Below are 27,789 nucleotides of genomic sequence, written 5' to 3'. Positions count from 1 at the left end.
AGACAAATAAATAGGGCGCCCCACGGGAGAGAGCCCAGCAAGCTGAGCGAGTTGAGAGAGAGCCTATATTCTTAGGTTTTTTTCACGTAGGTAAAAAATTTTAATTAATAAAAGTAAATTTCGATTTAAAGCTTTCGTGACTGCAGGGATTCATCTTCTTGGTTCTTTCGGTAAAGTCGCGTAGAAGGGAAATAATAAAATAATAAAAAATAAAACATAATAAAATAATTCATTCTCACGACGTTTCGGCCACAACGCAAGCAGCCGTCCTCAGGTGAAAACCAGGTCTGTCGGGGAGACAGCATTCAGACGCCTGAGGACGGCTGCTTGCGTTGTGGCCGAAACGTCGTGAGAATTATTTTATTGTTTTATTTTAATTATTTTATTATTTTCCTTCTACGTGACTTTACCGAAAGAACCAATAAGATAATAAAAGTAAATTAAAATAAAAAATCACGATGTTTCGGAGGCAACACAAGCTTCCATCTTCACCTGAAGACGGAAGCTTGTGTTGCCTCTGAAACGTCGTGATTTTTTTTATTTTATTTTACTTTTATTAATTTTAATTTTTTACCTACGTGACTTTACCGAAAAAACCTAAGAATATAAATCCTTGCAGTCACGAAAGCTTCAAATCTAGAGAGAGCCGAGTTGAGAGAGAGCCGATATCGTGAGCCGAGTGAACGTGACCGCGTTTCCAGTTCACGGAGCCGTCTTTGCCGCTGTGCGTAAATCTAAGTTGTCTTGTGGTTGTTGTTGTTGTTTGACTTGCATCCCACTGGGATTTTTGCACACAGCGTTAGTGTACGGTGATTTTTTCTGCAATATTTTGCTGTCTTTTCTTGGATTTTCTGTTTGCACTCAGTCACTTATTCACTTGAAGATGTTTTCTTGTTCATGTTTTAGTTTTTTGCGGTTGCACCCGATTCAAGAGCCGTATGGCTCACAGGGCTATGTACCTAATACATGAACTTGAACTTGATAAGTCAGCAGCCTTCAGACAATCCCCGCGTCTCCGTCGGCTGTGTGGAACTTCCACATTACTGTGACGGGAGGCCAATGTCGAGAAGACTGTCCGTTCTAGTTGTTAAATGTGACAACACTTCACCATGATAATCTGATGTGCTAGTATCACCATATGATGAGCCAGTGTTTTTAATTCGCTGTCGTTGGCTATCAGGATTGTCATTTAACTCACCGGTGAGTGGGTAGGTGGGTGAGAGATTTAATTTGTGAATTAGTGGGTGGGTGAATGAGTGAATGAGTGAGCAGGTGAGTGAGTGGATGAGTGAGTGGATGAGTGAATGAGTGAGTGGATATGAGTGAAAGAGTGAGTGAATTAGTGGGTGGGTGAGTAAATGAGTGGATGAGCAGGTGAGTGGATGAGTGGATGGCTGAGTGGATATTATGAGTGAGCAGCTGAGTGGCTGAGTGGGTGAGCGAGTGGGCGAGCGAGTGGCCGAGTGAGCGACTGAGTGAGCGTGTGAGCATGCCAGTGAGCGAGTGACTGGGCGACTCGCTGAGTGAGCAAGTGGGTGAGCGACTGAGCGTGTGGGTGAGCGAGTGGGTGAGCGAGTAGGCGAGCGAGTGGGTGAGCGAGTGAGAGACATGTGGACCGTGACGCCAGTCGGATTAAACAGTTTATAGACAACGCTGCGTTCACCAGGGCTGCCTGCTCAGGGATCGAACCCACGGCCCCCTCCCATAGCAGGCGAGGCAGTCAACATCTAGCCCCACGTGCTCCGGTGCCGATCACTTCAATGGCTCCTCCAACCCCTCGGGGTGACACATCCTCTCCGCTGCTCCATATTCTCCCTCCCTTCCTTCCGCTGCGTTGGCCGTCACGGCTCTTCGCTGGCCCAGCAGCCATCGCCCGCCGTGAGGGCGCGGGGAGACGCGCCACGGCCTGCTCAAGCCACGCTGTGCCCCTCCTACCACAACAAGCGCCACAACAACCACCACAACAAGCACCACAACAAGCGCCACAACAACCACCACAACAAACACCACAACAAGCACCACAACAACCACCACAACAAGCGCCACAACAAACACCACAACAAGCACCAACCATCACACTTCAACGCACTCACTCGCTCAACCACCCACTCAGACACTCACCCACCCATTCATACATCAACTCACTAATCCACCCACTCACTCACTCACCTATCCACCCACTCACTCACTCACTCACTAACCTATCCACCCACTCACTCACTAATCCATCCACCCACTCACTGACTAACCCTCCACCCACTCACTGACTAATCCATCCACCCACCCACTCACCCATCCACCCACCCACCGCAGGCCACTTCAACCATCTCCCTGCCGCTCCCCTCGCACCACTCCACTGCGGAAGAGCCTCCTCCTCCTCCACTTCCTCATCCACCACCACCACCACCTCCACCACCTCCTCCTCCTCTCCTCCACCACCACCACCTCCTCCTCCACCACCACCACCTCCTCCTGTCCTCCTGTGCCCTGAGGGTGCTACATTGCTGCACGAGTCTCCCCAAGTTGCTCCCATCCCCCAATCCTCGGGGGGGGTCACAGGTCGGTCGTGTCCACCACGCACTTGATGAACAAGGTGTCGTCCCGCACGTAGGTCTGTTCCGACGAAACTAGGCGGGCGAGGGGGCAGAAGAGGGGGCAGCCGCTGGCCACGTTGAGGTCCCCGGTGGGGCGCTGGAAGGAGGAGGTGGTGGCGTCCGGGCGGAAGGCGTCGACCACGTGGTCACGGCGCGAGCTCTGGTCCAGCAGCATCAGGGTCACCTGGGGAGGGCGCGGGGGGAGGGGAGGAGGGGTCACGGTGGTAGTGTTGGTGACGGTGGTGGTGTTGGTGGTGGTGGTGATGGTGGTGATGGTGGTGGTGGTGTTGGTGGTGGTGATGGTGGCGATGGTGGTGGTGGTGATGGTGGTGGTGATGGTGGTGATGGCGATGACGGTAGCGGTTTACGGTGGTGGTGGTGATGGTGGTGATGGTGGTGATGGTGATGGTGGTGGTGATGGTGGTGGTGGTGTTGGTGGTGGTGGTGATGGTGGTGGTGGTGTTGGTGGTGGTGGTGATGGTGTAGGTGGTGGTGGTGATGGTGTAGGTGGTGGTGGTGATGGTGGCGATGGTGGTGGTGGTGATGGTGGTGGTGATGGTGGTGATGGCGATGACGGTAGCGGTTTACGGTGGTGGTGGTGATGGTGGTGATGGTGGTGATGGTGATGGTGGTGGTGTTGGTGATGGTGGTGTTGGTGGTGGTGGTGATGGTGGTGGTGATGGTGGTGATGGTGGCGATGGTGGTGGTGGTGATGGTGGTGGTGATGGTGGTGATGGCGATGACGGTGGCGGTTTACGGTGGTGATGGTGGTGGTGGTGGTGTTGGTGATGGTGATGATGGTGGCGATGGCAGTGGTGGCGACGATGGTGGCGGTGATGGTGGCGGTGGTGATGGTGGTGATGGTGGTGGTGATGGTGGTGGTGATGGTGGTGGTGGTGATGGTGGCGATGGCGGTGGTGGTGACGATGGTGGCAGCGATGGTTGCTACGACGATGCTGCTACTGCCGCTTTATGATGCTGGCGACGCCACCGCTACTTTAGGATGCTGGCGACGACGGTTGCTATGACAACGGTTGCTACGCTGCTGCCGCTGCCGTCACCTTCTGGCGGAAGGGCCAGCGCAGCGTGGCGTCGTGGTCGCCCCGCATGAGCACGAAGAAGAGCGACAGGTGCGAGTCCTTGCCAGCGCCGTCGCCGCTGGGGTACAGGCGCAGGCACATCTTGTAGCCGTAGCGGCTCGTGAAGAACGCTGCGGCGGGCACACGGGGGGGGGGCACCGATGATGACCGTGGCGGTGGCGGTGGTCGCCGCAGCCACACGGAGAACCAAGGGGCGGCGTAAAGACAACGGCCATCACCACCATCACCACCACGATCACCACGATCACCACCATCACCACGATCACCACCACCACGATCACCACCACCACCATCGTGATAACCAACGTGAGTGTGTGGGTGACGCTGTGCTTTATCCGCCCGGCGCTCCGCTCGTTGTTGTGAGCGTCACTCCTCTGCCCTCCAATTAATTACCACAAAACCACCGACAAAAACACAACAACAACCGCCATTCGCCACTAAGTGGCGGTGACGTCACTACGACGCTTGTGCCAGGCCAAAAAACACACACACACACAAACACCGTGCTCGCTCATCCGTTCCCGGCGCTAGCGCCAATCCACTGCGGTGCCGTGGGCGGCGCTAGCGACCTGGCGAGTAGACGGCGAGCTGGCGCCCGCTGGCGGCGTCGCTGCGGCGCCGGCCCACGTCGCCGACCCGCCACACGAAGGAGCCGTCGTGGGACGAGAGCTCCAGGGTCGAGAGGCGCAGCGTCATGTCGGCCAGCGCCACCTCCCGCAGCGCCAGCTTGCGCTCCAGCGCTTGCATCTGGGTAGGGGGGGGGGGGCAGAGAGAGCGGTGGCGCCGCGATTAGCACCGCGCTACAAAGAGCTCCCCGGGCGGAGAGGCCGAGTTGGATTCCGGCTCATGCCGCCAACAGCGGTGACGGATTTGTGTTCACAGAGTGAGTGAGCGTGAGTGTGTGTGGAGTGTGTACCACAGAGTGAGTGAGCGTGAGTGTGTGTGTCCATGATGACAGTGGCATTGCCCTTGTCGGCTGAGAGGATGACAATATAAACAATGTTTATTTTACTAGGCAAGGCCCACTGAGCTATGCAGGTCTTTGTAGAAGCGACCAGGCCACAAGTGATAGCTGAAAGGAAGTGGCTTGCCATCATCGTATGGAAATGTATAGCAGCAGCCCAATACTCTTAAACGCATGTTTCATAGATGTGGAGGGGAAAACCGCAGGGCCCGGAGAAAAGTCCACGTGAGAAAAGTCCAAATATACAGCAGCAGCAGGCGTCAGGGTCGGGATTGAACCCACGACCTCCTGTAGACCAGGCGAGGTAGTTAACATCTCCTGGCCACCGTGATGATGATGAGAGAGAGACGCAAACTCCAAATACACAGCAGCAGGCGTCAAGGTCAGGATGGAACCCACGACCTCATGCACACCAGGCGAGGTAGTCAACATCTCCTAGCCACCGTGATGATGATGATGAGAGAGAGACGCAAACTCCAAATACACAGCAGCAGGCGTCAAGGTCAGGATGGAACCCACAACCTCATGCACACCAGGCGAGGTAGTTAACATCTCCTAGCCACCGTGATGATGATGATGATGAGAGAGGGACGCAAACTCCAAATACACAGCAGCAGGCATCAAGGTCAGGATGGAACCCACGACCTCATGCACACCAGGCGAGGTAGCTAACAGCTCGCGGCCGCAGCGTCACAAGGCGAGAGGGGGGAGCTTCGTCTGTGAGGGTGGAGAGGGTGAAGGGGGTGAGGGGGGAGGGTGAAGGGGGTGAGGGGGGAGGGTGAAGGGGGTGAGGGGGGTGGGTGAGGGGCACGATACGAGATTTAACTTGGGGGCACTTCCTGTACAGAGGGGGGCGGGCGGCACTTCCTGGTAGAGAGGGGCGATAATTCCTGTAAATAGGCGCGGCACTTTCTGTCAAGAGAGGCGGGACTTCCTGAAGAGAGGTGTGTGCGTGTGTACGTGTGTGTACGTGTACGTGTGTGTATACGTGTGTGAAGGTGTAGGTGTGTGTACGTGTGTGTGTATGTGTGTGTGTGTACGTGTGTGTGTACGTGTGTGTGTGTGTATGTGTGTGTGTGTACGTGTGTGTGTACGTGTGTGTGTGTGTAGGTGTCGTGGTGACGTCACCGCCACTTAGTGGCGAATGGCGGTTGTTGTGTGTAGGTGTGTGTGTAGGTGTGTGTGTAGGTGTGTGTACGTGTGTGTTTGTACGTGTGTGTGTACGTGTGTGTGTACGTGTGTGTGTGTGTAGGTGGAGTTGGAGACGCTGCTGCTGAGACTGGAGCGTGCCACTAAGAGGTGGGGCCTTACCATCAGCCCCACCAAAACTAAGCACCTGCCTGGGTATTTTGTACCATCGGACACTCCACCCCCACAACTCCCAATTGGTGATGGGGCAGTTGTGGAGAGAGTGGAGAGTTTCCCATACCTGGGCAGTGTGCTTATGACCGGCTCCAGTCTATCAGCAGAGGTCTCACTCCGAATCAGTCGAGCGGCAATATCTTTTCATCGGTTGCGTAACGCTGTGTGGAAGCTACCTGGTCTGTCGCTCCGCACGAAGCTTCAGGTCTTCTCGGCCACGGTCATTCCCTCCCTTCTCTACGCTTGCGAGACGTGGACCCCCCTGGTGGAGCATCTTCGCCGGTTGGAAACATTTAGGCTGGCCTGCCTACGATCCATCCTGGGTTTAACCAGGCTGGATTGTGTGAGGAGCTCACAAATCCTTGAAAGATCTGGGCAAAGTCCCATCAGTGAGCTCCTCCGGCAGGCAAGGCTGCGTTGGCTGGGTCATGTAGCCCGCATGCCCAGCCACCGCATGCCTAAACAGCTTTTGTTCGGCCGGATCGAGGGGGCTAGACGGGCGCGGCACGGGCTGGAGAAGAGATGGAGTGATGTGGTACAGGAGGACGTGGAGCTGAGTGGACTTGCCGATGACTGGTACCAGCGGTGTCAAGATCGGCCTCAGTGGAGGAGGCTCGTGAAGGACGCTACTGGGCAGTTGGAGGCAGTCGTCCTCCAACAACAACGGAGGGCGGAGGAGCGACGCTCACAACAACGAGCGGAGCGCCGGGTGGCTAAAGCACAGCAAGTTGGCACAGTAGGGGGCACAGGTGGTGCATCAGCCAGTCATCTCGGTCATCTCGGTCATCCGACCCGTGGCACCTGCTGGGTCTGCCCCGTGACCTCCTGCCAGCGGGCTTTCGACACTTCACGTGGCCTCAAGGTGCACTTGGCCTGGCACAAGCATCGTGGTGACGTCACCGCCACTTAGTGGCGAATGGCGGTTGTTGTTGTTGTTGTGTGTATGTGTGTGTGTACGTGTGTGTGTACGTGTGTAGGTGTGTGTGTAGGTGTGTGTGTGTGTATGTACGTGTGTGTATCGGTGTGTGTGTACGTGTGTAGGTGTGTGTGTGTGTATGTACGTGTGTGTATCGGTGTGTGTGTACGTGTGTAGGTGTGTGTGTGTGTATGTACGTGTGTGTATCGGTGTGTGTGTACGTGTGTAGGTGTGTGTGTGTGTATGTACGTGTGTGTATCGGTGTGTGTGTACGTGTGTAGGTGTGTGTGTGTGTATGTACGTGTGTGTATCGGTGTGTGTGTACGTGTGTAGGTGTGTGTGTGTGTATGTACGTGTGTGTATCGGTGTGTGTGTACGTGTGTAGGTGTGTGTGTGTGTATGTACGTGTGTGTATCGGTGTGTGTGTACGTGTGTAGGTGTGGTGTGTGTGTATGTACGTGTGTGTATCGGTGTTGTGTGTACGTGTGTAGGTGTGTGTGTGTGTATGTACGTGTGTGTATCGGTGTGTGTGTACGTGTGTAGGTGTGTGTGTGTGTATGTACGGTGTGTATCGGTGTGTGTGTACGTGTGTAGGTGTGTGTGTGTGTATGTACGTGTGTGTATCGGTGTGTGTGTACGTGTGTAGGTGTGTGTGTGTGTATGTACGTGTGTGTATCGGTGTGTGTGTACGTGTGTAGGTGTGTGTGTGTGTATGTACGTGTGTGTATCGGTGTGTGTGTACGTGTGTAGGTGTGTGTGTGTGTATGTACGTGTGTGTATCGGTGTGTGTGTACGTGTGTAGGTGTGTGTGTGTGTATGTACGTGTGTGTATCGGTGTGTGTGTACGTGTGTAGGTGTGTGTGTGTGTATGTACGTGTGTGTATCGGTGTGTGTGTACGTGTGTAGGTGTGTGTGTGTGTATGTACGTGTGTGTATCGGTGTGTGTGTACGTGTGTAGGTGTGTGTGTGTGTATGTACGTGTGTGTATCGTGTGGTGTGTACGTGTGTAGGTGTGTGGTGTGTATGTACGTGTGTGTATCGGTGTGTGTGTACGTGTGTAGGTGTGTGTGTGTGTATGTACGTGTGTGTATCGGTGTGTGTGTACGTGTGTAGGTGTGTGTGTGTGTATGTACGTGTGTGTATCGGTGTGTGTGTACGTGTGTAGGTGTGTGTGTGTGTATGTACGTGTGTGTATCGGTGTGTGTGTACGTGTGTAGGTGTTGTGTGTGTGTATGTACGTGTGTGTATCGGTGTGTGTGTACGTGTGTAGGTGTGTGGTGTGTGTATGTACGTGTGTGTATTCGGTGTGTGTGTACGTGTGTAGGTGTGTGTGTGTGTATGTACGTGTGTGTATCGGTGTGTGTGTACGTGTGTAGGTGTGTGTGTGTGTATGTACGTGTGTGTATCGGTGTGTGTGTACGTGTGTAGGTGTGTGTGTGTGTATGTACGTGTGTGTATCGGTGTGTGTGTACGTGTGTAGGTGTGTGTGTGTGTATGTACGTGTGTGTATCGGTGTGTGTGTACGTGTGTAGGTGTGTGTGTGTGTATGTCGTGTGTAGGTGTATGTGTGTGTGTATGTACGTGTGTTATCGGTGTGTGTGTACGTGTGTAGGTGTGTGTGTGTGTATGTACGTGTGTTTATCGTGTGTGTGTACGTGTGTAGGTGTGTGTGTGTGTATGTACGTGTGTGTATCGGTGTGTGGTGTACGTGTGTAGGGTGTGGTGTGGTGTATGTACGTGTGTGTATCGGTGTGTGTGTCCGTGTGTAGGTGTGTGTGTGTGTATGGTACGTGTGTGTATCGGTGTGGGGTGTACGTGTGTAGGGTGTGTGTGTGTGTATGTACGTGTGTGTATCGGTGTGTGTGTACGTGTGTAGGTGTGTGTGTGTGTATGTACGTGTGTGTATCGGTGTGTGTGTACGTGTGTAGGTGTGTGTGTGTGTATGTACGTGTGTGTATCGGTGGTGTGTGTACGTGTGTAGGTGTGTGTGTGTGTATGTACGTGTGTGTTATCGGTGTGTGTGTACGTGTGTAGGTGTGTGTGTGTATGTAGTGTGTGTATCGGTGTGTTGTGTAACGTGTGTAGGTGTGTGTTGTGTGTATGTACGTGTGTGTTATCGGTGTGTGTGTTACGTTGTGTAGGTGTGTGTGTGTGTATGTACGTGTGTGTATCGGTGTGTGTGTACGTGTGTAGGTGTGTGTGTGTGTATGTACGTGTGTGTATCGGTGTGTGTGTACGTGTGTAGGTGTGTGTGTGTGTATGTACGTGTGTGTATCGGTGTGTGTGTACGTGTGTAGGTGTGTGTGTGTGTATGTACGTGTGTGTATCGGTGTGTGTGTACGTGTGTAGGTGTGTGTGTGTGTATGTACGTGTGTGTATCGGTGTGTGTGTAGTGTGTAGGTGTGTGTGTGTGTATGTACGTGTGTGTATCGGTGTGTGTGTACGTGTGTAGGTGTGTGTTGTGTGTATGTACGTGTGTTGTATCGGTGTGTGTGTACGTGTGTAGGTGTGTGTGTGTGTATGTACGTTGTGTGTATCGGTGTGTGTGTACGTGTGTAGGTGTGTGTGTGTGTATGTACGTGTGTGTATCGGTGTGTGTACGTGTGTAGGTGTGTGTGTGTGTATGTACGTGTGGTATCGGTGTGTGTGTACGTGTGTAGGTGTGTGTGTGTGTATGTACGTGTGTGTATCGGTGTGTGTGTACGTGTGTATCGGTGTGTGTGTGTGTATGTACGTGTGTGTATCGGTGTGTGTGTACGTGTGTAGGTGGTGTGTGTGTATGTACGTGTGTGTATCGGTGTGTGTGTACGTGTGTGTATCGGTGTGTGTGTACGTGTGTAGGTGTGTGTGTGTGTATGTACGTGTGTGTATCGGTGTGTGTGTACGTGTGTGTATCGGTGTGTGTGTACGTGTGTAGGTGTGTGTGTGTGTATGTACGTGTGTGTATCGGTGTGTGTGTACGTGTGTAGGTGTGTGTGTGTGTATGTACGTGTGTGTATCGGTGTGTGTGTACGTGTGTGTATCGGTGTGTGTGTGTGTATGTACGTGTGGTTGTTGTGTGTGTGTACGTGGTAGGTGTGTGTGTGTGTATGTAGTGGTTATCGGTGTGTGTGTACGTGTGTGTATCGGTGTGTGTGTACGTGTGTAGGTGTGTGTGTGTGTATGTACGTGTGTGTATCGGTTGTGTGTGTACGTGTGTGTATCGGTGTGTGTGTAGTGTGTAGGTGTGTGTGTGTGTATGTACGTGTGGTTCGGTGTGTGTGTAGTGGTGTATCGGTGTGTGTGTACGTGTGTAGGTGTGTGTGTGTGTATGTACTGTGTGTGTATCGGTGTGTGTGTACGTGTGTGTATCGGTGTGTGTGTGTGTATGTACGTGTGTAGGTGTGTGTGTGTGTATGTACGTGTGTGTATCGGTGTGTGTGTACGTGTGTGTATCGGTGTGTGTGTAGGTGTGTGGGCGGAGCCAGGCTAAACGGGAGAGGAATGGCGGAGTGGTGGTGGTGGTGGTGGTGGTTGAGTGGTGGTGGAGTGGTGGTGGTGGTGGTTGAGTTGGGGTGGAGTGGTGGTGGAGTGGTTGGTGGTGGTGGTGGAGTGGTGGTGGTGGTTGAGTGGTGGTGGAGTGGTGGTGGTGGTGGTTGAGTGGTGGTGGCGGTGGCGGCGGTGGCGGTGGTGGTGGCGGTGGCCGAGTGGTGGTGGTGGCCGCACCTTGCCGGTGAGCGTGGCGACGGCTCCACGCTCGGCCTGGCGCCGCGTGTGGGCCTCCCGTGCGGCGGCGGAGCAGCGCTCGGCCTGGCGGTCCAACGCGGCCACGGTGGCCTCCAGCGGGCCCAGCGAGCGCTCCAGCCTGGCGCAGCGCTGCTCCAGCGCCGCCGGAACCACCGCCGCCAACGCCGCCGCCTCCTTCCCGTCGCCTGGCGCCGCTGTCAACCGCACCGGCGAAATCGAAAATAGAAATTAATCTACGTAACAAAGGCTCATTCCTAGCAGCGGCTTTAACCGCACCACCTCTACATAACAAAAGGCTCAGTCCCATGTACATGCACCTTTACATCAGCCGCACCTTAACAACTCTTGGAACCTCCCAGTTCAACCAGTCTACACAACAAAGACTCATTCCTAACAGCGGTTTCAGCCGCACCACCTCTACATAACAAAAGGCTCAGTCCCATGTACATGCACCTTTACATCAGCCGCACCTTAACAACTCTTGGAACCTCCCAGTTCAACCAGTCTACACAACAAAGACTCATTCCTAACAGCGGTTTCAGCCGCACCACCTCTACATAACAAAAGGCTCAGTCCCATGTACACGCACCTTTACATCAGCCGCACCTTAACAACTCTTGGAACCTCCCAGTTCAACCAGTCTACACAACAAAGGCTCATTCCTAGCAGCGGCTTCAGCCGCACCGAACCTCACAATAATAATATCCAGGGGCCTACCTTGGCTCCTCCCACCCTCAACCAGTATATATATACAAGGACGGTTTTCTTGGAATTTCTCATTTACTTGATACAGCAGTCGTGCTGTGACGGTTCCACCTGAAGACGGAAGCTTGTGTTACCTCCAAAACGTCGTGATTTTTATTTAAATTTTATTTTACTTTAATTAATTTAAATTTAAATTTTTTACCTACGTGACTTTACCGAAAAAACCTAAGAATAGAAATGAGGTGAATTAAAAAAACTTGTGGCGCGCTCGCTCACGAACTTATCGTTGATAAGCTATCGAGATCACAGATTCCCTGCTCACAATCACTATAATTGGAATGTAAAAACTATTTTATTATTTTACCAGCTAAGGCTCTTTTTTAGAAGCTACCTGGCTCTCACAAATGATAGAAGCTCAAGGATTTGGCTTATCACGTTTATCTAGATAATATATTAAGGGGAAATTTGTGAATGTGTGTGTCTGTTCGAAATGTTTAGCGTACTTCCCGACATGCAACAAACTTGAAATTTGGCATGTGGGCAGCTTCCAGACTGTACACAATGCAAAAAGAATAAAAATAGACTTTAGTATTTTGGGGGGGGGGGCACAATAATGGATGTATTTTGCACGTCAAGTGAGCGGTGACGTCACATCTGTGATGTCACCCGCACGCGGCAGCGACAAGAATCCAAGCCGGGCAGTCTTAGCGAGTTTGCGCATCAAACAGAAACGGGAGTGAAGTGAAACCGCCGGCTCCTCACCGGCTCCTCCTTCAGCCCCGGCGGCCGCCGACGGCCTCCCGACACGTCTGGCGGCCCCCCCCCCGCCCCTCGCCGCCACCGCCACCTCCAGCCGGGACAACCTCAGCGCCAGCTCGGACAGGCGGCCGTCCGAAGCCGGATCCAACTGCGGGACCGATGCCCCCGCCGCAGCTGCAGCCGCACCACCACCACTGCCGCCGCCACCGCCGCCGTCACCGGCTGCTTCGGCGGTGGCGGCGCAAGCGGCCTGAGTCGGCAGCAGGCCGTGCAAGCGCAGCAGGAAGGAGCGCAGGATGGCGACGTGGGAGGCGGTCGCCAGCTGCTCGTGTCCCGCGAGCTTCTCAGCCTCGGCCTGCTCGGCGGGGAGTTGGCGAGTTAGCGGCGACCAGCGCGGGAAGTTGCTGCTGCTGCTGCTTGTCTACTGGCGGAAACCGAGCCGTGCCGTGCTGACGTCGCCAGCGCGGCGGGTGATGCGGTGGACGAGCGGAGACACGCGTGGGTGACGTGGTGGACGGGCAGAGGAGCGTGTGGGTGACGCGGTGGACGGGTGGAGGAGCGCGTGGGTGACGTGGTGGACAAGCGGAGACACGTGTGGGTGACGTGGTGGAGGGGTGGAGACACGCGTGGGTGACGTGGTGGACGGGTGGAGGAGTGCGTGGGTGACGTGGTGGACGGGCGGAGGAGCGTGGTGGGCGAGGCCGCGTGCTATCGCCGTGACGCACCTGGAAGGGGCACCCGATGTCTGCGAAGCGGCAGGGCCGCTTGACGCGGAGGCACGACTTCTCATGCAGAGGCAGCTGGGAGGGCGGCAAAAAAAACAAGTTCCAGACGGCCACGCAGCCACGTTTCCACCACCACCCCCCCTTGGAGCCTTTCAAGGGCCGCTGCAGGCGCCCTGCGCCGCACAGGAGCTGCGGGTGTGCAGAACGCGCACACGCCCACACGTACACACACACGTACACACACACACGTACACACACACGTACACACACACGTACACACGTACACACACACACATACACACATGCACACACACACGTACACATACACACACGTACATACACACACGAACACATACACACGTACACACACACGCACACACACGTACACACACACGTATGTACACAAACACGTACATACACACGTATGTACACAAACACGTACATACACACTCGTACATACACACACACTGATACACGCACACTCGTACACACACATGTACACTCGTACACACATGTACAGACACGCGTACATGCACGTACACACGTACCCACGCACGGACACATACACACATACATACACACACGTACACACACACGTACATACACACACGTACATACACACGCATGGACACACACACGTACATACACACGTATGTACACAAACACGTACATACACACTCATACATACACATACACTGATACACGCACACTCGTACACACACACGTACACACGTACACACGCACGTACACACGTACACACGCACGTACACACGTACACACGCACGTACACACGCACGTACACACGCACGTACACACGCACGTACGCACGTACACACGCACGTACACACGCACACACGCACGTACACACGCACACACGCACGTACACACGCACACACGCACGTACACACGTACACATGCACACACGCACGTACACACGCACACACGCACGTACACACGTACACACGTACCCACGCACGTACACACGTACACACGTACACACACACGTACACACGCACGTACACACGTACACACGCACGTACACACGCACGTACACACGTACACACGCACGTACACACGTACACACGCACGTACACACGTACACACGCACGTACACACGTACACATGCACGTACACACGCACACACGCACGTACACACGTACACACGCACGTACACACGCACACACGCACGTACACACGTACACACACACGTACACACGCACACACGCACGTACACACGCACACACGCACGTACACACGCACACACGCACACACGCACGTACACACGTACACACGCACGTACACAGGTACACATGCACGTACACACGCACGTACACACGTACAGTCGCACGTACACACGTACACACGCACGTACACACGTACACACGCACGTACACAGGTACACATGCACGTACACACGTACACACGCACGTACACACGTACAGTCGCACGTACACACGTACACACGCACGTACACACGTACACACGCACGTACACAGGTACACATGCACGTACACACGTACACACGCACGTACACACGTACAGTCGCACGTACACACGTACACACGCACGTACACACGTACACACGCACGTACACAGGTACACATGCACGTACACACGTACACACGCACGTACACACGTACAGTCGCACGTACACACGTACACACGCACGTACACACGTACACACGCACGTACACAGGTACACATGCACGTACACACGTACACACGCACGTACACACGTACAGTCGCACGTACACACGTACACACGCACGTACACACGTACACACGCACGTACACAGGTACACATGCACGTACACACGTACACACGCACGTACACACGTACAGTCGCACGTACACACGTACACACGCACACACGCACGTACACACGCACACACGCACGTACACACGTACACACGCACGTACACACGTACACACGCACGTACACACGTACACACGCACGTACACACGCACGTACACACGTACACATGCACGTACACACGTACACATGCACGTACACACGTACACACGCACGTACACACGTACACACGCACGTGCACACGCACACACGCACGTACACACGCACACATGCACGTACACACGCACACACGCACGTACACACGCACACACGCACGTACACACGCACACACGCACGTACACACGCACACACGCACGTACCTTCTCTCTGGGTATCTTGCGCTTCCCGCACGCAGTGCAGGTCGTGGGGAACTTTGGGCAGGTGAGGTCGTGCTCCTAAAACACAAAAGCATCAACCCCCGGTGTAGCCTCACAGGCTGTCGGGGCAAGAGCCGATCCCGACCCTGACGCCCGCTGTATATTGCGTGTGTGTGTACGTGTGTGAGTGTACGTGTGTGTGTGTATGTGTGTGTGTACGTGTGTGAGTGTACGCGTGTGAGTGTACGTGTGTGTGTGTGCGTGTGAGTGCACGTGTGTGTGTGTACGTGTGTGTGTGTGTACGTGTGTGTGTACGTGTGAGTGTATGTGTACGTTTGTGTATACGTGTGTGTGTGTACGTGTGAGTGTACGTGTGTGTGTGTACGTGTGTGTGTACATGTGTGTAAACGTGTGTGTGTGTACGTGTGAGTGTACGTGTGTGTGTGTGTACGTGTGTGTGTGTACATGTGTGAGTGTACGTGTGTGTGTGTACGTGTGTGTGTGTGTACGTGTGTGAGTGTACGTGTGTGAGTGTACGTGTGTGTGTGTGTACGTGTGAGTGTACGTGTGTGTGTGTACATGTGTGTGTGTGTACGTGTGTGTGTGAGTGTACGTGTGTGAGTGTACGTGTGTGAGTGTACGTGTGTGTGCGCATTCTGCACACCGGCAGCTCCTGTGCGGTGCAGGGTGCCCGGCAGTGCCTGCAAGGCGCTGTGCGTGCGGGGCAGCTCTTCTGGGCGTGCTCCGCCAACTCGCGGAGTCGCACGCGGCCACCACACGCAGGGCACGCGGCCCAGCGGAGCTCACAAGACGACTCGTGACCCTAGCACACACACACGCACGTACACACACACGCACGTACATGTACACACACACATGTACACACATGCACACACACACGTACACACACGCACACACACACGTACACACACACACACGTACACACACACACACGTACACACACACACACGTACACACACACACGTACACACACACGTACACACGCACACACACACGTACACACACACGCACACACATGTACACACACACACGTACACACACACGTACACACACACATGTACAAACACGAACAAAACAATAACAACCGCCGTTGGCCACTAAGTGGCGGTGACATCACCACGGCACTTGTGCCAGGCTATGTGCACGTTAAGGCCACGTCAAGTGTCGAACATCCACTGGCAGGTCACGGGACAGACCCAGGTGCCACAGGTTGACTGAGATGAGTGGTCGATGCACCAGCTGTGCCCCCTACTGTGCCAACTTGTTGTGCTTTAGCCACCCGGCGCTCCGCTCGTTGTTGTGAGCGTCGCTCCGCTGCCCTCTGTTGTTGTTGGAGGGCGACTGCCTCCAACTGCCCAGTAGCGTCCTTCACGAGCCTCCTCCACAGAGGTCGATCTTGACACCGCTGGTACCAGTCATCAGCAAGTTCACTCAGCTCCACGTTTTCTTGTACTACATCACTCCATCTCTTCTCTAGCCCGTGCCGCACCCCTTTAGCTCTTTCTGGCCGAACAAAAGCTGTTTGGGCATGCGGTGGCTGGGCATGCGGGCTACATGACCCAGCCATCGCAGCCTTGCCTGCCGGAGGAGCTCACCGATGGGACTTTGTCCAGATCTTTCAAGGATTTGTGAGCTCCTCATACAATTCAGCCTGCAGGTTAAACCCAGGATGGATCGCAGGCAGGCCAGGCTGAATGTTTCTAAATGGCGAAAATGTTCCATTAGGGGGGGTCCACGTTTCGCAAGCGTAGACAAGGAGGGGAAAATAAAAGACCCAAAGCTTCGTGAGGAGTGACAGACCAGGTAGCTTCCACACAGCATTACACAGCTGATGAAAATATATTGCCGCTCGACTGATTTGGAGTGAGACCTCTGCTGTTAAACTGGAGCCGGTCATAAGCACACTGCCCAGGTATGGGAAACTTGCCACTCCCTCCACGACTGCCCCATCACCAATAGGGGAGTTGAGAAGGTGGAGTGTTTGATGGCACAAAATACCCAGGCAGGTGCTTAGTTTTGGTGGCGCTGATGGTAAGGCCCCACCTCTTAGTGACACGCTCCAGTCTAAGCAGCAGCGCCTCCAACTCCTCTGAATGAGCAGCAATCACCAAATCATCGGCATACATAACATGGTTGACCAATAGGAAGCCATCCCTCGATCGCTCCCGGGCATCGATCAGCCTCCCATAATATCTGTACCAGATAGAGATTCCTCCGATACAGCAATGGAAGGCTTTTCAAACTACGTGGTCAAAAAAATGTTAAATAATGTAGGAGCCAGAGGACATCCCTGTCGCACCCCAAGGCGAAGAGGGAATGGCTCCGACTCCCGGCCACGCAGCTTTACCCAGACTCTGGATCGCCTTCCGTGCTTCAACAGATGGCACTCCAGCCAGCTACTCACAGAGGGTCACTACTTCTTCCAATATTTGAGGCACCGCAGCCTCAGCAGGGTCATCCCCACATTGCCCCATGATGTTTTCAGGACTGTGGGATTTCCCCTCCCTCAAAATCCTACAAAAATGCTCACCAAACCTGCAAACCTGTTCCTGGGATTGGAGATCAGATCAGGATGGTGATAGGTGTGGTGCCGCAAGTAACTTTTTTGATGGAATTGACGAGTGATTTATGATCATGGGCTACTGAGGCAGATGCCATCTCCTCAGCAGCCCGTGATGACCAGTCATCCTTGCAGCGCGTCACGGCTCTCCGAACCTCCGAGCGAAGGCTGCGGTAAGCCTCTTCATTCACCGACGTGGGATGCTGTAGACGATGAGAGTGGGCCTGTCGCTTTTTCTCAGCGAGCCAGAACACTTCCTCTGTCAGCCAGGGTCTCTGGGGAGGTCTGGACCGCGTATCAAAAGCAGCCGCTGCAGCTGCATGATCCACAGTCCTAAACCTCGCCCATTTACCCTCGACATCAGGAGGAGTGGGGGACGATGCCAACCCCAGCTGCAAGCGATGATGAAATTCTCGCTTGAAACTTTCATCAACTAGCTGAGGCCAGGCCACTGTGGGTTTGAATGGGGTCCTAGATGGACATCCACCACTGGAATTGAATAATGGCAGGGGCATCTTACAGATGACAAACCGATGGTCAGTGGTGGGCAGATCAGCTCCACGGTAGGTCCTGGTGTCAAGGACATGAGCCCGCATCTGCTGCTCTATCACGATGTAGTCCAGCAGATGTTCTTGCTTGGACCCGGCATGCATCCACGTTTTGTAGATGCGCCGATGCCGGAACAGCGTGTTGGTAATTACAAGCCCATGGGCTACACAGAAGTCTAGCAGCCTCCTACCCTTGTTATTGAGCTGATCTGGCCCATGCCTTCCAGTGCGGTAACCACCACAAACACAAAGATCCCCTGCATAGCCTTAACAGACTGTTGGAGCAAGTGCTGTTAATGAGCACCTATGAAGGCCGGAACGGCACACGAGGGGGTGGGTGGCCAGCACCACGCCCAACCGCCTTTGTTTCCCCAGTGGCAATGTTTACACACCGCACCAGGTACTCATTTGAGGCTGAGTCGATGTAGGAAAGGCCCAGGACTGGTTCAAATAATCGTCACTGGTGTTGGCCGTGAGCGGGTTTCGAAGTCGGGTCGGCGGGTTCATAGCGCAGTGCACTAACCACTACACTACCGCTCCCCACAACTGTACACACACACGTACACATACACGTAGTACACACACATATACACACACACACACATCTACACACACACATATATACACACACACATATACACACGACAGCAAATGAGCTGTCTCTACCCTGGTCTCTCCTTGAACTCATCCACTCACTCACTCACACTCACTCACACTCACTCACTCACACACTCACTCACCCACTTACTCACTCACTCACCCACTCACTGACCCACTCACTCACCCACCCACTCACCCAGCAAATGAGCCGTCTCTATCCTGGTCTCTCCTTGAACTCATCCACTCACTCACTCACACTCACTCACACTCACTCATCCACTCACTCACTCACTCACACTCACTCACTCACACTCACTCACACACTCACTCACCCACTTACTCACTCACCCACTTACTCACTCACCCACTTACTCACTCACTCACCCACTCACTGACTCACACACTCACTCACTCACCCACCCACCCACTTATCCATTCAAACGCTCACTCTGTAGAACACAAATTCCACACACATTTCCAGAAGGAGACGAGCGGAGGGACGAGCGGTGGGGCGAGCGGAGAGACGAGCGGAGGGGCGAGCGGAGGGGCGAGCGGAGGGACGAGCGGAGGGACGAGCGGAGGGACGAGCGGAGGGGCGAGCGGAGGGCGAGCAGAGGGCGAGCGGAGGGCGAGCGGAGGGCGAGCGGAGGGACGATCAGAGGGGCGAGCGGAGGGGCGTTGACCGCTCACTCACATCGTAGTCTCTCACGATGCCGGACCACGAGCAGCCCGGGTTGGTGCAGCGAGCGGGGAGTTGGTCCACCTCACGGCGAGTCGCCCGGTCAGGGAAACACTGGTGGACAACGCAAGGGGGATGAGCGGCAGCTGTTGTTGTTGTCATCGTTGTGGTGGTTGTGGGAGATATTGCGTCTGTGATGGTCACTGGGGCTGTGCAGTGCGTGGTGAGGCTGTTGTGGTGGTGATAGTTGTGGTGGTGGTGGCATTGTGTGGGTGCAATGATTCTTGTGGTGGTGGTGGCATTGTGTGGGTGCAATGATTCTTGTGGTGGTGGTGGTGGCATTGTGTGGGTGCAATGATTCTTGTGGTGGTGGTGGCATTGTGTGGGTGCAATGATTCTTGTGGTGGTGGTGGTGGTGGCATTGTGTGGGTGCAATGATTCTTGTGGTGGTGGTGGTGGCATTGTGTGGGTGCAATGATTCCTGTGGTGGTGGTGGTGGTGGCATTGTGTGGGTGCAATGATTCTTGTGGTGGTGGTGGTGGCATTGTGTGGGTGCAATGATTCTTGTGGTGGTGGCATTGTGTGGGTGCAATGATTCTTGTGGTGGTGGTGGTGGCATTGTGTGGGTGCAATGATTCTTGTGGTGGTGGTGGCATTGTCTGGATGCAATGATTCTTGTGGTGGTGGTGGCATTGTGTGGGTGCAATGATTCTTGTGGTGGTGGTGGTGGCATTGTGTGGGTGCAATGATTCTTGTGGTGGTGGTGGTGGTGGCATTGTGTGGGTGCAATGATTCTTGTGGTGGTGGTGGTGGTGGCATTGTGTGGGTGCAATGATTCTTGTGGTGGTGGTGGCATTGTGTGGATGCAATGATTCTTGTGGTGGTGGCATTGTGTGGGTGCAATGATTCTTGTGGTGGTGGTGGCATTGTGTGGGTGCAATGATTCTTGTGGTGGTGGTGGCATTGTGTGGATGCAATGATTCTTGTGGTGGTGGTGGCATTGTGTGGGTGCAATGATTCTTGTGGTGGTGGTGGTGGCATTGTGTGGGTGCAATGATTCTTGTGGTGGTGGTGGTGGTGGCATTGTGTGGGTGCAATGATTCTTGTGGTGGTGGTGGTAATGGCATTGTGTGGGTGCAATGATTCTTGTGGTGGTGGTGGTGGCATTGTGTGGGTGCAATGATTCTTGTGGTGGTGGTGGTGGCATTGTGTGGGTGCAATGATTCTTGTGGCGGTGGTGGTAGTGGTGGCATTGTGTGGGTGCAATGATTCTGGTGGTGGTGGTGGTTGTGGTGGCATTGTGTGGGTGCAATGATTATTGTGGTGGTGGTGGTGGTGATGGCATTGTGTGGGTGCAATGATTCTTGGGGTGGTGGTGGTGGTGGCATTGTGTGGGTGCAATGATTTTTGTGGTGGTGGTGGTTGTGGTGGTGGTGGTGGCATTGTGTGGGTGCAATGATTCTTGTGGTGGTGGTGGTAGTGGTGGTGGCATTGTGTGGGTGCAATGATTCTTGTGGTGGTGGTGGTAGTGGTGGTGGCATTGTGTGGGTGCAATGATTCTTGTGGTGGTGGTGGTAGTGGTGGTGGCATTGTGTGGGTGCAATGATTCTTGTGGTGGTGGCGATTGTTGTGGCGTGTCACCTGGTTGTTGGGCGACGAGTACAATTCCTCTTCGTGAGTTCCTTCTTCCTGACAACGAGGGCACAACCATTGCTCTGGCCTGCGGGAGCAACAACCACAACAACCTCAACAACCGTATAATACAATCACCTCCCTCGGCTCAAGCTCCCCCCCTCTCCCCACTCACGCACAAAGATCCCCTATATAGCCTTGTCAGACTGGTGGGGCAAGTGCTGTTAGCAAGCACCTATGAAGGCTGGAACGGTACACGAGGGGGTGGGTGGCAAGCACCACGCCAGACCGCCTTTGTCTCCCTAGTGGCAATGTTTACACACCGCACCAGGTACTCATTTGAGGCCGAGTCGACCTAGGGGAAGCCCGGGACCGGTTCAGATAATCGTCACTGGTGTTAGCCGTGATACGAAATGGAACCCGGGTCGCCAGGTTCGTAGTGCTACACTACCGCTCCCCTCACACACACACACATACACACACACAGACACACACACAGACAACAACAACCGCCATTCGCCACTAAGTGGCGGTGACGTCACCACGACGCTTGTGCCAGGCCATGTGCACCTTGAGGCCACGTGAAGTGTCGAACGCCCGCTGGCAGGAGGTCACACACACACAGCCATACATACAGACACACACACGTGAGTGTACCCCCCCCCCCCACCTCGTGGCCAGCTTGCTGTGGCACCCGTGGCAGAAACGGTGGCCGCAGGGCGCCTGCACGGCCGCCCTGAGCAGGCGGCCGCAGGCGCCGCACAGGTACTTGAAGTCGGGCTCGTGCCGCAGCACCTCGAGCGGGTACCCGTCCCGCACGGGGGCCGACAGCACGGCCAACGCCTCCCCCATGATCCTCGCAATGCCTCCTCCTCCTGGCCCTGCTCCTCCTTTCTCCAGAGCGGTGGCAGCGTGCGAAGGCCCTGGGAGCGGGGAGACCGTGGTGGGTGTCTGCGTGCATGGCGAACGCCTCGGGTTCGGGGCGCGCACGCGAAGGTAATGGAGGGATGGGGAGATGAGTAACGGGGAGGGGGAGAGGGTGGGGGGGAGGGGTGGGGGATATGCAGGGAGAGAGAAAAACAGGGAGGGAGGGACGGAATTGAGAAGGGGGAGACAGAGATGGGACAGGGAGGGAGAGATGGGACAGGGAGAGAGACGGGGAGGGGGAGACAAACAGAGAGGGAGGGAAGGAATAGAGAAGGGGGAGACAGAGATGGGACAGGGAGGGAGAGACAGACACACAGGGAGGGAGACAGGGAGGGAGAGACAGACAGGGAGGGAGGGTATAGAGAAGGGGGAGAGAGAGATGGGACAGGGAGTTGGGATATGGAGGTAGTGAGATGGGATGGGGAAACAGAGGAGTGTTTTGTTAATCACTCTACCGAGCTGTGTCCGCCCTCTCCTCTACGAGCCGGGCGCCGGGTGGCTAATGCACAGTGAGGGGGGGGGGATCACGGATGGATGTGCATCTCTGCCGAGCCACCTCAAGTGGTCAACCCACGGCGCCCGGGTCCGCCGCGTGACCTCCTGCGAGCGAGCGTCGCTTCAAAAAGTGCACGTAGCCTGGCACAAACGCCACGGTGACCTCACCGCCACTCGGCGGTAGCCGCTGTTGCGTTCCTGAAGAACACGGCGTTGTGGATAAACCGCGTTACAATAAATACCGTGTGCTGTAGGGGGGCGAAGTCGAGTCCGCGATAACGCCGCGAGATGCGTGCTTGGCTCAGTAGGTGGCACAGGTGGTGCATCGACCAGCCATCTCAGTCAGAGCCAGGTGCCATGGGTCTGTCCCGTGACCTCCTGCCAGTGGGCGTTCGACACTTCACGTGGCCTCAAGGTGCACATGGCCTGGTACAAGCGTTGTGGCGACGTCACCGCCACAGTGGCGAATGGCGGCGGTTGTTGTTGTTGTTATCACTACCCCTTGAGCATTCCGTCAACTCACGCGCACACACACAGCTCCCTACCTCACAGTCGATCCCATATCCTTCACGCGCATCCGGGAACCTCACTCCAAAGTGAAGGGGGCTAACCCAAAGAGCCTACAGATACCCGAGGTTCAAGAAAGCCACTCGTATTAATAAGAGTACTTTTGGGCCCTACTCTTCCACACTTGGTCGCTACCAATGTGCTGGATTAGGTCGGCGTTTAAGGCTCTTACTCCGGCAGCTGAATGAATCAAACCTCTGGGGTGGAAGATCTTTATACCGCTGGCAGTGCAGAGGCGGGGAAATTTTTTAAGATTCTGTTTAACGCACGGCGGTGCTTATTACAATGAATCATTGAGGATTTCCCATTGACCGTACCGGCTTTCAATAATACAGTACGGAAAGTCCTCGCTTAACAATAACCTATTGAAACTGAACTACTCTTATATTTGACCAGGGAAGGCCCCGCTGAGGTATACAAGTCTTTTTCAGGAGTGACCTGGCCACAGATGACAGCTCAACGATTGGCTTATCACACGGACATTTATAGCAGCCGAATACTCTTAAACCACGTGACTTTGATTATAAATGTGGAGGATTTTTCTCCGGAGGACCCAGGGAAAAATCCACACGCCCACGGTGAGAGAGAGACGCAAACTTCAAATACACAGCAGCAGGCGTCAGGGTCGGGGTCGAACCCACGACCTCCTGCACACCAGGCGAGGTAGTTAACATCTCATAGCCACCGTGATGATGATGAGAGAGAGACGCAAACTCCAAATATACAGCAGCAGGTGTCACGGTCGGGATCGAACCCACGACCTCCTGCCTACCAGGCGAGGGAGTTAACATCTCCTAGCCACCAGCCATGGTTAATCCACTGCTGGATGATGAAAACCTCTCCCATTTCTTTTGCACGACGATCCTGCGACGTTTGCGACCTCCCGAACGATTGAATCGACGTGCCAAAGATGCGTGGTGCCACGTGCGCCTTCAGATGGGAAATAACACTACCTGCTCTCTTCGGCGATAAACATCAGCAACGGCAAATACAGGGTGTTCAAAAGAATGTTAACACTTACATGGGACTATCGTTTTTCATGGAAAAAGAACGGATAACACAGTGTGACGTGAAAACATTCCTGCGGAGGGAGCTGGTGGGTTGCTCGGTCAATGGCCTGCAGGGTCAACGGCCAGGGCGTGGTGTATTCCGCAAATATGGCCGACTGTGAGGGCGGGCACAAGCCGGAGTGAGTAGGTTAAACGTTGAGTTTTATAAGGGCACCACGGGGTGACCAGCCCCTCCCCACCCAGCCCCACCCCCCACCTAGCCCCTCCCCACCCAGCCCCACCCAGCCCCACCCCTCCCCACCCTCCCCACCGAGCCCCTCCCCACCCAGCCCCTCCCCACCCTCCCAGCCCCTCCCTCCCCACCCAGCCCCTCCCTGCACGCCGGACGGACACAATAATCCTCTGTGGGCTGATGGAACCAGTGGGTTCCTACCAGTATAACAAATGTGATGTCAGTAGCTTCAGAAAGTCAGAGAGTCTCTCTCACGTGTTTGCCATCGTTGTCAATAGGCCTCGGGCAAGGTAAGGTAAAAGTTAAAATGTAAAAAAAACCTACCTTTACCCTATCTTTTACCTTGCCACAATACAATCACTCTACCCTACCTTTCACCCTTCAGCAGGTAAGGTAAAAAAAAGGTAATGGGTAAAAAGCAACGAGCCTACCTTTTACCCTACCTTTACCCTACCTTTTACCCTTACCGCATACAAATTACCCGATTACAGGGTAATTACTGGGGTACTACTTACTACACATGAACAAGGTTCATAACGGTAAATGCTATAAGGTAGAGCGCTTTATTCATGTAGAATACTCTCCATTATTCCAATTTTACACGCTTGTTGTTGTTGTTGCATCCTAAAATCTTGTAACTCAATTTTAACCCACTTCCCAATGTGGTATCGACTGCAAACTTGGTATACTTATGTCATACTGATGACAATACTATATTCTATCATAAAAAAACAAATATTATTAAACAATATTTTGTATATGTTATGTTTCGGCTTGGGTCTAATTGTCCACGCTCAACTGACGTTGGCTGTAATTGGCCACGGTCCCTTACGTTGTGGCAAACTTCGGGGCCACTTCCTGGAGTCGTGGAGTTCTGCCATCACGAGTACATCTAATAAACTTGTGTTTTTTAAAAAGTTTGTTTTAATATTACTTGTTAAATGGAGGCCACGGACTGCGCCACGGAGCTTCTAGCGGTAAACAAGGCGCCGTATTTACCGGGTAATACCTCGCGCTACCTTTACGCTACCGGGTGATTCTTCCGAGCTACCTTTACCCTGTACCCTTGACCTTACCCCTTGGCATGTCGACATCTTTACCTTGACCCTTTTACCCGCTAAAAGGGTAAATTACCTTCCCTTGCCGAGGCCTACTCCAGAGCCCGGAGGCAGCAACATTTCTCGTGGCTTTGTTGCAAATTCTCAGAAGCGTTAAATACATTTTTATTCTTTGGGACTTTTGGTAAAGCCGCGTAGATAGAAAATAATACTGGTAGGAACCTCCTGGTTACACCAGCCCACAGGGGATTATTGTGTCCGTCCGTCCGTCGTGCAGGGAGGGGCTGGGTGGGGGGAGGGTGGGGCTGGGTGGGGAGGGGGAGGGTGGGGCTGGGTGGGGAGGGGCTGGGTGGGGAGAGGCTGGGTGGGGAGGGGAGGGTGGGGCTGGGTGGGGGGGTAGATGGGGCTGGGAGGGGAGGGTGCGGAGGGGCTGGGTGGGGGGTGGGAGGGGTGGGGCTGGGTGGGGAGGGGGTGGGGCTGGGTGGGGGGGTAGATGGGGCTGGGAGGGGAGGGTGCGGAGGGGCTGGGTGGGGGGTGGGAGGGGTGGGGCTGGGTGGGGAGGGGGTGGGGCTGGGTGGGGAGGGGCTGGTCACCCCGTGGTGCCCTTATAAAACTCAACGTTTCACCTACTCACGCCGGCTTGTGCCCGCCCTCACAGTCGGGAATATTTGCGGAATACACCACGCCGCCGTTGACCCTGCAGGCCATTGACCGTGCAACCCGACGTTCCTACCAGCTCCCTCCGCAGGACAATGTGTTAACAATATCACAACAAGAGTGATCTCAAGAAGAGTGATCTTGTTGTTGTTACCAGACTGTTGAAACAGACTTCAGGGGCGAGTGCTGTGGACGAGTCGCGCCTGTGAAGGCCGGAACGGTAACACGAGGTGGACGGGCAAGCGACCACGCACGGCCGCCTTTATCTCCCCAGTGGCGATGATTGTTGTTATTGTTGTTCCACACTTCGAGCCCGTTCGAGACGCTGCTGGCGGCCGTGAGCGGGAATCGAACTCAGGGCCGGGTTGGTGGCTGAGCGTGTAGCGCGCTAACCGCTGCGCCACCGCTCCCCTCACAGGGCGGAATTCCCCTTAAGGACGTTAAATTTGAGACGATACATCCCAACGACAAAAATTAACTTCTGAACGACTTGTTTGTTTTGTTGTAAGCTACCCGGCACGTGGGCGTGTTGCCGTTTTATTTTTAACGTTTTAAAAGGTTTATTAACGACTTAGAATGACGATTTTTCGCGCGGATTTGACTTACCTACTCGGGCCGCATTGCGAGCGGTGGAGGGAGAGACACGCGGTCGCAGTCGAGTGGCACCAACTCGTTAGTTAATAACCAACTTGACCATTTAGTTTGTTATTGTTTACACCTCGCCTCGAAGGCGTTTTCAAACACAAATTCTGGGACGCTGTAGCCGTGGTAGAAGTGAAACTTGTATTGTTTAAATTGTCATTACGTCGGTGATGTAATAACTAATGAGACTTTTTTTCTAAATCCCTTTTTTTGTTAAACGCTGTCTTTGGTGCTAAATTGATATTCGCACTGTTAAAATGTTGAGCAAATAAAAAAATGTAATTTTAATCTCGAGAAGAAAAACAATAAATAAATTTTAGTCGGAAGTGGAGGGGCACGCGCGCGCCAACTTCCGCTAAATCTACTTGAATTTTCTTTTTTATAACCAATTAAATCGTAATTTGTCCACCCTATTACAATTGTTTTCTCTAAGTGAAGCTCACAAAATTGCGTTGGAAATAATTTTGTTTGAAATTAATTTACCCGAAATATCTAAATTATTCGCATTGAGGCATCTTGGCCTACTACGGTGGCCGCTGAGATCCAAGTCCGCGTTTCGTTATTCCGATCCAATCCACTTCAGCAGGATGCAAAATTCACACAAACAAGGCACATTAAATTTCGATTTAAAGCTTTCGTGACTGCAGGGATTCATCTTCTTGGTTCTTTCGGTAAAGTCACGTAGAAGGGAAGTAATGAAATAATAAAAATAAAAAATCATAAAATAATTCTCACGACGTTTCGGCCACAACACAAGTAGCCGTCCTCATTAACTTTACTTTGAATGCAGTAAGTTTGTTTCAACACATCAAATACATACCATTCATAGTTACAGGGGTATTGCTTTAGTTCCTCGACCTAATTGGCTTTCCGAGCCGAATTCGATCAATATTATTATTATTTATTATCACACAGGATTTGTTTTTAAATGGAATGACAGAGCCGCAGTGAAGCGATGGAACAGACCCAGGGTGACCTCCTCCAGCGAATTACTTCGGCTGGTCGCCAGGGGATGGAGACCATCCATGGAGCAGTGGATAGAGCGTAGCTGCTGCTGCTGATGAAGATAACCAGTGGCCATCATATGCTGACACTGCCAAAACCATGAGAATGTGGACATTGTATACGGGCACACGATCCA

The 27,789-nt window shown here is 53.8% G+C and overlaps 1 protein-coding gene across 4 annotated transcripts; it reads right to left on the bottom strand.

The window, feature by feature from the left end:
• Positions 1-1,627: 1,627 nt before the first annotated feature.
• LOC133361160 (TNF receptor-associated factor 2-like) lies at positions 1,628-27,789 on the bottom strand. Of its 4 annotated transcripts, none has more exons than XM_061580035.1 (12): positions 26,161-27,789; positions 21,731-21,983; positions 21,070-21,148; positions 19,444-19,542; positions 15,685-15,843; positions 15,024-15,098; positions 12,852-12,926; positions 12,130-12,481; positions 10,642-10,856; positions 4,264-4,441; positions 3,656-3,804; positions 1,628-2,778 (listed from the first exon to the last, which is right to left on the bottom strand). In XM_061580035.1, the coding sequence occupies exons 2-12, from the start codon at positions 21,910-21,912 to the stop codon at positions 2,554-2,556; spliced, it is 1,788 nt and encodes a 595-aa protein (XP_061436019.1). In that variant the 5' UTR covers positions 21,913-21,983; positions 26,161-27,789; the 3' UTR covers positions 1,628-2,553. The 4 variants fall into 4 exon arrangements, with proteins under 4 accessions (XP_061436019.1, XP_061436018.1, XP_061436020.1 ...); XM_061580034.1 differs by having other exon boundaries at positions 21,731-22,030; positions 26,613-27,789; XM_061580036.1 differs by having other exon boundaries at positions 26,613-27,789.

This window comes from Lethenteron reissneri, chromosome 71, assembly GCF_015708825.2.
Source record: "Lethenteron reissneri isolate LAM-NWPU_2019-01 chromosome 71, ASM1570882v1, whole genome shotgun sequence".
Taxonomy (NCBI): Eukaryota; Metazoa; Chordata; class Hyperoartia; order Petromyzontiformes; family Petromyzontidae; genus Lethenteron; species Lethenteron reissneri.
This window is presented reverse-complemented; position numbering and strand designations above follow the sequence as displayed.